We start from the raw sequence: 12,517 nt of genomic DNA on the forward strand, positions 1-12,517 counted from the left end.
TATCATCACGTACACCAACTAGACAGTGGATAATGTATACAGTTTATATCAAAGTACAGACCAGACTTTTCATCGAGTATACCAACTAGACAGTGGATAATGTATACAGTTTATATCACAGTACATACCAGACTTTTCATCACGTACACCAACTAGACAGTGGATAATGTATACAGTTTTTATCACAGTACAGACCAGACTTGTCATCACGTACACCAACTAGACAGTGGATAATGTATACAGTTTATATCAAAGTACAGAGCAGACTTTTCATCGAGTATACCAACTAGACAGTAGATAATGTATACAGTTTATATCACAGTACATACCAGACTTTTCATCACGTACACCAACTAGACAGTGGATAATGTATACAGTTTTTATCACAGTACAGACCAGACTTGTCATCACGTACACCAACTAGACAGTGGATAATGTATTAATGTATACAGTTTATATCACAGTACAGACCAGACGTATCATCACGTACACCAACTAAACAGTGGATTATGTATACAGTTTATATCACAGTACAGACCAGACTTGTCATCACGTACACCAACTAGACAGTGGATAATTTATACAGTTTATATCACAGTACAGACCAGACCTTTCATCACGTACACCAACTAGACAGTGGATAATTTATACAGTTTATATCACAGTACAGACCAGACTTGTCATCACGTACACCAACTAGACAGTGGATAATGTATACAGCTTTTATCACAGTACAGACCAGACTTGTCATCACGTACACCAACTAGACAGTGGATAATGTATACAGTTTATATCACAGTACAGACCAGACTTTTCATCACGTACACCAACTAGACAGTGGATAATGTATACAATTTATATCACAGTACAGACCAGACTTGTCATCACGTACACCAACTAGACAGTGGATAATGTATACACTTTATATCACAGTACAGACCAGACTTGTCATCACGTACACGAACTAGACAGTGGATAATGTATACAGTTTATATCACAGTACAGACCAGACTTTTCATCAAGTATACCAACTAGACAGTGGATAATTTATACAGTGTAAGCCAGCTGTTACTTTTTCACAAGAATGCTCTGTCACAAATATCCAGATCAGATCGAAATGATGATAAATTAATTTAAATAATATCAGAGAACTAAAATATTGTTGGCTGAAAACGTTAATTACAAAATGAGCACCAAACACACGAAATAAATCTTACAGAAATCAGATAAATATTTCAACGAAAACGCAAACAGAGATCCAAGCAAACCGTTGTTACCCCAATCATCAAACAATGCCGACGCGTTCGACCAGTTTTAACAGCCATTAGATTATAAAAAGGGCGCGTTCGAATAAGAATGTTCCGGTGCGAGTGTCAATAATACTTACTTATACCTATTTTGTCTAATCACCACGTGTATGTATTGAGATAGCAATGAGAATGTGGGTGTTTTATTGGGTTACATAAACCCCTTTCATGACCCTTATCACTCAATCATAAACCAATTATCAGATTATAGGAGAAAGCCGGACCTTATTGTCGGGGTGATAATAATAAACGCAACTAGTTATATAGGGTGATATCAAATAATCACACAAGACATGGATTTATACCTTTTATATATACATACCGGTCAGTGGTCAAAAGTGCAAGCTCCCTCAACAACCTATGGCATTGGTGGTCACTTTATGGTTAAATTGATAAATTATGGGATATACTAGTTTTATTTGCATTGATTAGATAGATGAATTATTATGACCCGTTTGGTCTAGCTACATGTTGTGTTCTGATTCAATAACAAGTGTCAATGACGTTACAATCCTACCAACCATAAAGTGACTTTATATAAGAATGATTATATTTGATGTTCAGGTTCGGACTACGGGTAATTAATGTACAAAGGAACCTCGTTTGTTCAGACACTTTGGTTAACAGAAAAACCTCATATACTGTTTATATCTAAGTGCAGATCAGACTTATCATCAAGTACACCAACTAGACAGTGGATAATTTATACAGTTTGTATCAAAGTACAGACCTGACTTATCATCAAGTACACCAACTAGACAGTGGATAATTTATACAGTTTATATAACAGTACTGACAAGACTTGTCATCAAGTACACCAACTAGACAGTGGATAATTTATACAGATTGTATCAAAGTACAGACCTGACTTATCATCAAGTACACCAACTAGACAGTGGATAATTTATACAGTTTGTATCAAAGTACAGACCTGACTTATCATCAAGTACACCAACTAGACAGTGGATAATTTATACAGTTTATATCTAAGTACAGATCAGACTTATCATCAAGTTCACCAACTAGACAGTAGATAAGTTATACAGTTTATATCAAAGTACAGATCAGACTTATCATCAAGTTCACTAACTAGACAGTGGATAATGTATACAGGTTATATCACAGTACAGACCAGACGTATCATCACGTACACCAACTAAACAGTGGATTATGTATACAGTTTATATCACAGTACAGACCTGATTTATCATCAAGTACACCAACTGGACAGTGGGTAATGTGTACAGTTTATATCACAGTTCAAACCAGACTTATCATCACGTACCCCAACTCGGCCGTGGATAATGTAAACAGTTTATATCACAATACAGACCAGAGTTTACAACAAATCTACACACAAACCTTTATACAGTTTATATAACAGTACAGACAAGACTTATCATCAAGTACATTAACTAGACAGTGGATCATTTAGACAGTTTATATAATAGTACTGACCAGACTTCTCATCAAGTTCACTAACTAGACAGTGGATAATTGATACAGTTTATATCAAAGTACAGAACTAACTTATCATCAAGTACACCACCTAGACAGTGTATAATGTGTACAGTTTATATCACAGTTCAAACCAGACTTATCATCACGTACACTAACTAGGGATCATTTATACAGTTTATATCAAAGTACAGACCAGACTTGTCATCACGTACACCAACTAAACAGTGGATTATGTATACAGTTTATATCACAGTACAGACCTGACTTATCATCCCTATCATCAAGTACACCAACTAGATAGTGGATAAATTATACAGTTTCTATCAAAGTACAGATTAGACTTATCATCAAGAACATCAACTAGACAGTGGATAATTGATACAGTTTATATCAAAGTACAGAACTAACTTATCATCAAGTACACCAAATAGACAGTGGATAATGTGTACAGTTTATATCACAGTTCAAACCAGACTTATCATCACGTACACCAACTAGACAGTGGACAATGTGTACAGTTTATATCACAGTTCAAACCAGACTTATCATCACGTACACTAACTAGGGATAATGTATACAGTTTATATCCCAGTACAGACCAGCCGTATCATCACGTACACCAACTAAACAGTGGATTATGTATACAGTTTATATCACAGGACAGACCAGACTTTTCATCGAGTATACCAACTAGACAGTGGATGATGTATACAGTTTATATCACAGGACAGACCAGACTTTTCATCGAGTATACCAACTAGACAGTGGATATTTTATACAGATTATATCAAAGTACAGAACTAACTTATCATCAAGTACACCACCTAGACAGTGGATAATTTATCCAGTTTATATCAAAGTACAGAACTAACTTATCATCAAGTACACCACCTAGACAGTGTATAATGTGTACAGTTTATATCAAAGTTCAGATTAGACTTCTCATCAAGTTCCCCAACTAGATAGTGGATAAATTATACAGTTTCTATCAAAGTACAGATTAGACTTATCATCAAGTATACCAACTAGACAGTGGATATTTTATACAGATTATATCAAAGTACAGAACTAACTTATCATCAAGTACACCAACTAGTCAGTGTATAATGTGTACAGTTTATATCACAGTTCAAACCAGACTTATCATCACGTACACTAACTAGACAGTGGGTCATTTATACAGTTTGTATAACAGTACAGACCAGACTTATCATCAAGTACGCCAACTAGACAGTGGATAAGTATACCAACTAGACAGTGGATGATGTATACAGTTTATATCACAGGACAGACCAGACTTTTCATCGAGTATACCAACTAGACAGTGGATGATGTATACAGTTTATATCACAGGACAGACCAGACTTTTCATCACGTACACCAACTAAACAGTGGATTATGTATACAGTTTATATCACAGTACAGACCAGACGTATCATCACGTACACCAACTAAACAGTGGATTATGTATACAGTTTATATCACAGGACAGACCAGACTTTTCATCGAGTATACCAACTAGACAGTGGATGATGTATACAGTTTATATCACAGGACAGACCAGACTTTTCATCAAGTATACCAACTAGACAGTGGATGATGTATACAGTTTATATCACAGGACAGACCAGACTTTTCATCACGTACACCCACTAGACAGTGGATAATGTATACAGGTTATATCACAGTACAGACCAGACTTGTCATCACGTACACCAACTAAACAGTGGATTATGTATACAGTTTATATCACAGGACAGACCAGACTTTTCATCGAGTATACCAACTAGACAGTGGATGATGTATACAGTTTATATCACAGTACAGACCTGACTTATCATCAAGTACGCCAACTAGACAGTGGATAAGTTATACAATTTACATAACAGTACAGACCTGACTTATCATCCCTATCATCAAGTACACCAACTAGGCAGTGGATAATGTGTACAGTTTATATCAAAGTTCAGATTAGACTTCTCATCAAGTTCCCCAACTAGATAGTGGATAATGTATACAGTTTATATTACAGTACAGACCAGACTTATCATCACGTACACTAACTAGACAGTGGGTCATTTATACAGTTTATATAACAGTACTGACAAGACTTATCATGTTTATATCACAGTACAGAGCAGACTTGTCATCACGTACACTAACTAGGGATCATTTATACAGTTTATATAACAGTACTGACAAGACTTGTCATCAAGTACACCAACTAGTCAGTGTATAATGTGTACAGTTTATATCAAAGTTCAGATTAGACTTCTCATCAAGTTCCCCAACTAGCTAGTGGATAAGTTATACAGTTTATATAACAGTACTGACAAGACTTATCATGTTTATATCACAGTACAGACCTGACTTATCATCGCTATCATCAAGTTCACCAACTAGTCAGTGGATAAGTTATACAATTTACATAACAGTACAGACCTGACTTATCATCGCTATCATCAAGTTCACCAACTAGACAATAGATAAGTTATACAGTTTATATAACAGTACAGACCAGACTTATCATCACGTACCCCAACTCGGCCGTGGATAATGTAAACAGTTTATATCACAATACAGCCCAGAGTTTACAACAAATCTACACACAAACCTTTATACAGTTTATATAACAGTACTGACCAGACTTATCATCAAGTACCCCAACTAGACAGTGGATAAGTATACCAACTAGACAGTGGATGATGTATACAGTTTATATCACAGTACAGATAACTAGACAGTGGATAATGTATACAATTTATATCACAGTACAGACCAGACGTATCATCACGTACACCAACTAAACAGTGGATTATGTATACAGTTTATATCACAGTACAGAGCAGACTTGTCATCACGTACACTAACTAGACAGTGGGTCATTTATACAGTTTGTATAACAGTACAGACCAGACTTATCATCACGTACACTAACTAGACAGTGGATCATTTAGACAGTTTATATAATAGTACTGACCAGACTTCTCATCAAGTTCACTAACTAGACAGTGGATACTGTATACAGTTTATATCAAAGTACAGACCTAACTTATCATCACTATCATCATGTAAACAATCTAGACAATGGATAATGTGTACAGTTTATATCAAAGTTCAGATTAGACTTCTCATCAAGTTCCCCAACTAGATAGTGGATAATGTATACAGTTTATATCCCAGTACAGACCAGCCGTATCATCACGTACACCAACTAAACAGTGGATTATGTATACAGTTTATATCACAGGACAGACCAGACTTTTCATCGAGTATACCAACTAGACAGTGGATGATGTATACAGTTTATATCACAGGACAGACCAGACTTTTCATCGAGTATACCAACTAGACAGTGGATATTTTATACAGATTATATCAAAGAACAGACCTGACTTATCATCCCTATCATCAAGTACACCAACTAGTCAGTGGATAAGTTATACAATTTATATAACAGCACTGACAAGACTTATCATCACGTACACTAACTAGGGATAATGTATACAGTTTATATCACAGGACAGACCAGACTTTTCATCACGTACACCAACTAGACAGTGGATATTTTATACAGATTATATCAAAGTACAGAACTAACTTATCATCAAGTACACCAACTGGACAGTGGGTAATGTGTACAGTTTATATCAAAGTTCAGATTAGACTTCTCATCAAGTTCCCCAACTAGATAGTGGATAATTTATGCAGATTATATCAAAGTACAGACCTAACTTATCATCAAGTACACCAACTAGACAGTGGATAATTTATACAGTGTATATCACAGAACAGACCTGACTTATCATCACTATCATCAAGTACACCAACTAGACAGTGGATAATGTGTACAGTTTATATCACAGTTCAGACCAGACTTATCATCACGTACCCCAACTCGGCAGTGGATAATGTAAACAGTTTATATCACAATACAGACCAGAGTTTACAACAAATCTACACACAAACCAGCAGACACATTAGACAGTGTATATCACAATACAGTTTACAGCAAATTAGATAGCGGACACATTCGACTGCGTATGTCACAATATGGACCCGAATGAACGACAACCCACCATCGACAAAATAAGGAAAAAGAAAGATAGAAATAAATAGAGTTAATAACCGTACAGACCAGATTTAACAACCAATCAGTTCGCCGAAGCATTAGACAGTGTATCAGTACAGTGCATTGTTAACAAGAGCTCCACCGACTAGACCGCGGATACATAAGACAGTGCATAATTATCACATTGTATAAGTTGCCTTTATTTATCCATGTTTACTGCTTCATGGCTGCTAATAATGTTTCATTTAAATGTAGAATATATTTACCTTATGTCCCCTTCCCATAAAGGCCGTTGAGGGAAGGTGGATGTTCTCTATTATATATTACAAACTAATTGTTCTTCGAAGCACGACAGAGTTGTCATAAAAAACCCTAGTTGATGTCGAATCATACATACACATTATTTTGGCACCTGCTCTAAATCCTGACAACCGATTTGTGACGCGCTGCAGTTTTTTGTACCCTTTTCATTGATTTTAATCAGGATTTGTTTATTTGTTTAGTGTTAAATGTTCCCCTTAATGCTTAGGACGTATGCCTAGGAAGAAACCGCCGAAAAGATTTTGGGCATAGCATGCATTGTTTTGATATAAATAGAAATTATGATAACATATTAAATAAGAGAAATACTACGTCAAGAAGAACGTTGTGTTTATAAAAGACTGATTTTGAAAATATCTTGATTTACATGGCGTCAAGATGATATTTTGCTATTCATTAAACAGGGACCATTTAATTTCATTTGACCCCTCAATAACACAGACATATTTTACTGTCACACATTGTCGTTCTTATTAATCCTTTACAACGTACATTGTTTTCCCATTATAGTTTCGTTATCAGTCGCACTCAATATATCGCGCCAAACCCATTTATAACGCCAGAATTAAACTGAAAATTATTCCTGTATAGCGAGGTTTTATTATACTTAAAGGCGCCGATTTTACTATCATACATCGTTTATATTTATTAAAATGAACTAAATGAAAATAAGCGACATATTTGGTAGACTTTCTCATAATCTCAGACTTTTACTGAATATAAGTACACTGACCAAGGAAAACCTTCGATGCAGATAGATAAACATGTTAAGAGCTGAGATTACACAAGTTTACAACTCATCCATCTGAATCATTTTAAAGTTTTACACCTATCTAATATTTTAGTGTGAGTGACAAGCTCTTTAACGAGTATGAACATAGGTTGTTGTCTGCAGGACACATGGAAGTTGTCAGTTTCTTACTTGACTATTCCAAATATGGTAATCTTACATTCTTACTTGCATTTAAAAAGTATGTATACATATATAATGATACCAGTATATGCAAGTAATATATACCTCTTTTTGATTCATACTGTTACTGTTTTCAAACTCTTCTTGATTTAAATTCTATCTATTCAAAAATTCAGTTCAGATATTCTTATATATCTATATGTTTTTGCATTTTGAAAAAAGTATGTGTGTATATATATAATTTGCGATTACATTAACATAATTTATCAACTCAGTATATTTCTCTGAGCATGATTAGAAGTTCTTGTAGATAATACAATACCATAAAACATACAAAACATATTAACCAGTATTGTATATTCCTTAGCATACAATAATTTTCCTCAAATTGATGTTAATTATTTGTTTGTGTGTTGTGCACACAAGAAACCATGAGTTCATCGTTCTTTGTACATAACCCGTTTCTTTCTTTTTGTTTCTTTTTGTTTTTATTATGTTTTTCCATTATGAAGTAACTACAATGTTGACGGTTGTTTCTCTTTTCACCCTGTACCATATCAATGTATACAAGCCACCATTTTTCTGTCTTATTATTGTGCTACTTAATTTAGATAATGGGTGATTCCTTATTGCAACATAGAGTGGCTATTGGCATGTTTTACCTGGTTTGTCAAACAAACGAACATTCATCTTTCATACATATACACTTTTTACACTGGATTCTCAAAAATCTTAGAAATATAATATTCCAAGCTCACAGACTTGTCCCTAAACTTGGTATTCTGATTCACAAAATTAATTTATATAGCATTATCTTATCACTTTTATTAATCCTTGCAGGAGATGTTGAATTAAACCCTCGCCCTGAACCGTTAAGTTCTTCTGATGATTCTATTACCCTGAACACTTTGGATATTTTACATCTTAATATCCGTAGTATTAGAAACAAAATTGATGATTTGTATGCATTAGTTTCCGATTATGATATTTTGTGTTTTACAGAAACACACCTGGACGCAACTGTTACCAATAACGATCTACCTTTAAGTGATCATAGTCAAATCTATAGATCTGACAGGAATGCCTTTGGGGGATGTGTAAGGATATATATATCTGATTCAATTAGGGCCCAACGACGTACAGATCTTGAACATCATAACCTGGAAGCAATTTGGGTGCAAATTGATACACCAACTCTTAATATATTACTGTGCACTATATATCGTCCACCAAATGCACCCACCAGTTTTTGGGCTTACTTCGAATGGACAAATGAAAAATCACTCGAAATCAGCGATAATATTATAATTGTAGGTGATCTCAATTGTGACCTCACCGCTGCAACACTATCAAATCCTCTTGTAACCATATATGAATCATTCAGCTTGTTTAATCTAATTACAGATCCAACTAGAGTCATTCAAGCAACATCTACCCTAATTGATCCTATCTTGGTTAGTTCAGCTTTTTCTACATGTGAAAGTGGGGTTATCAGTGTTGATCAACATCTTAGTGACCACAGAGCCAAACCTACATCTTTTCACCGTACCATTTGGTTATATAAAAATGCAGATTTTGCTGAATTAAACATTAAAATAATTGATGTAGATTGGGATTATATAATTAACAGTCCAGAAAATATAGATGAAACTTGTTCTATATTTACACAAACTTTAATGAAACTTATAGAACAATGTATACCTCACAAACAAATTATTATTCATCCAAGAGACAAACCTTGGTTCGATTCAGCATTAAGAAATCAAATTCTAATCATACTTCCAGATTTTATAATATGTACAAAGCAGCACGAAACAAGGTGTGGAATATGAAAAAACATGCTATTTCAAACTATTGTAATAATATAGAGTGCAAAATTACCGATGCATCTATCAACAACCAGAAAAGTTACTGGAAATTGTTTAAACAGCTTATATCACACAAGTCATCATCATCATAAGAAATTCCTCCATTACAATCCACAAATACTGATGGCAGCTCATCAATCTCATACTCGGACTCTGATAAGGTTAATGCTCTAAACATATTTTTTGTATCAATACCAACAATAGAAGAACCTAATACTGTTCTAAATCCGTTTCCACAACCAACTTTCTCTCTTACAGATATACATATAGATCAGAATAAGGTTGAAGATTTTTTTTAAAAGTCTTGATATAAATAAAGGTGTTGGTCCAGACTCAATTAATAATAGGATGCTAAAAAATACAGCTTCCTCTGTCTGTAAACCTTTGTGTATTCTCTTTAACAGATCTCTTTCAGAAAACTGCTTCCCTAGTACGTGGAAATTAGCAAATATTGTACCTTTATCTAAGAAAGATAATCCTAGTATGGTTTTAAACAATAGACCAATATCTCTGCTAAGTTGTATCAGTAAGGTGTTGGAACGTTTAGTTTTTAAGAATATTTATAACTTCTTTCATACCAATAATTTATTTTACAAATATCAATCAGGGTTCTTACCAGGCCACTACACTGTATTCCAACTTTTGGAAATCTACCATAGTATTGTCTCTGCTCTGGACAACCAACAAGACTGTTGTATAGTCTTCTGTGATCAATCCAAAGCTTTTGATAGGGTATGGCATAGGGGATTGTTGTACAAATTAGAAAAAATATGGTGTAACAGGTAATATTTTGAATTGGTTAAAAAGTTACTTATTAGATAGAAAACAAAGAGTTGTTTATAGATCCTGTCAATCAAACTCACTTAACCTATCAGCAGGAGTGCCCCTTGGGTCAGTACTGGGTCCTCTCTTAATTCTTATATATGTAAATGATGTTGCTGAAAATATGATAAGTATAAGCAGATTATTCGCTGATGACACATCCTTGGGTAAATCATCTGCAACCACAGGAGAGATGAAAACTTGTATGGATCATGATCTATCTATTTTGGAAAATTGATCAAAGAAATGGTTAATGAAATTCAATGCAGAAAAAACAAATACGATCTCTATTACAAAAAGACGAAATACTACTTTACCTGATATTGTATTTCAAAACATTACTTTACCATTCGTTCAACATCATAAATATCTAGGACTTAATTTCTCCAGTGATGGCAGATGGTCATACCATATTGACTGTATTGTCAAGTCAGCATACAAAAAACTAGTATTACTTAAAAAACTTAAATATTCAGTGTCTAGATATTCTTTATCTGTTCTTTAAAAAATATATATTCGTCCCTTATTGGAGTACACATCGGTAGTCTGGGATGGGTGTTCTCAACAAGACTCTGAAAAACTTGAAAGAGTTCAGTTACTTGCAGCTCGAGTAGTTACTGGCCTACCTGTATACGCATCAAGAGAATCGGTTAACTTTGAGACGGGATGGGAACTTTTATCCGAACGTCGTAAACATATTAAGCTATCAACCCTTTCAAAAGAAAAAATGATATGACACCAAACTATCTGGTAGAACTCCTTCCTTGTCTCCGTTCCCACGATGTAGGACAGAACTTTTTAGAAAATCATTCATACCTTCATCTGTAACACAATGGAATTCCCTCAACTCCTGTATAAAGTCAACCCATTCTCTTGTTGCATTAAAAAACTGTTTAAAACATGAAATTTTTTAACAGTAGGAGATAGAAATTTTATAATTTTACACACTAGACTTAGGAACGAATGCAGCAGTCTACAATATGACCTTTATAGAGTTTACCTCAGTGATAACCCTTTATGTTTATGTGGGGGAGTAGAAAATGTACATCACTATTTCTATACATGTCCATATTACTCAACTGTAAGAAATCACCTGGTTAGAAATCTTAGGAACTTTAATCTCCCAGAGATCCTCCTAAGAGACATAAACACATTTCTCTGGAGTAATCATGATCTCACTTTTGAACAAAACAGTAAAACCTTTACCTATGTATGTAAGCACATTAAGGATACAAACCGCTTCTAGTAATCTTAATTACAACAATTACATCATCACCTCGGTTAATTCTCTATGAAAAGGTCGGGGTACAGAGAAACAGTCATCAACAACCTATTTTTGTTAATTCAACTTAAATTTAAAAAAATAAAAATAAAAATAAAAATGAAATGTACATGTTAAGACAGCTATGATGTATGTAAAATGTATTTAAGTTAGGAGAGGGTTTAATTCAAGGCGATTAAAAAATATGTTTAAACCAAAAACTGAGACAATTTTCAGGCGTCCATCATGGTATTCTTGGAGCTATTATTGCGGTCGGTGCTTAAGTGGGTCAATGAGGCCTAGCTAGAGCTTCATACGATCACCTGGACTATTTGGCTATGTCAACTTTGCGTTATACTGCTTTAATTATTCTAATGTAGGATCGTGCCCTAATTATACCTCAGGGTGTCGGTACTCTAGGATCGTGATCCTAATTATACCCCAGAGTGTGGGTACTCTAGGATCGTGATCCTAATTATACCCAGAGTGTGG

General features: G+C 34.4%; 1 protein-coding gene across 4 annotated transcripts in view; it reads right to left on the reverse strand.

The window, feature by feature from the left end:
- Positions 1-7,001, reverse strand: part of LOC110452128 (putative defense protein) — a 23,047-nt gene extending 16,046 nt beyond the window's left edge. For 2 of the 4 annotated variants that reach the window (XM_021500466.1, XM_021500464.1), the window contains exon 1: positions 6,907-7,001. In XM_021500466.1, coding sequence (XP_021356141.1) covers positions 6,907-6,939 — 33 coding nt within the window. In that variant the 5' untranslated portion in view covers positions 6,940-7,001. Of the gene's footprint in view, positions 1-6,897 lie in introns of all 4 variants that reach the window. The other 2 variants (XM_021500468.1, XM_021500465.1) reach the window with 1 other exon arrangement.
- Positions 7,002-12,517: the final 5,516 nt, after the last annotated feature.

The sequence above is a fragment of the Mizuhopecten yessoensis genome, unplaced genomic scaffold, assembly GCF_002113885.1.
Source record: "Mizuhopecten yessoensis strain PY_sf001 unplaced genomic scaffold, ASM211388v2 scaffold6439, whole genome shotgun sequence".
Taxonomy (NCBI): domain Eukaryota; kingdom Metazoa; phylum Mollusca; class Bivalvia; order Pectinida; family Pectinidae; genus Mizuhopecten; species Mizuhopecten yessoensis.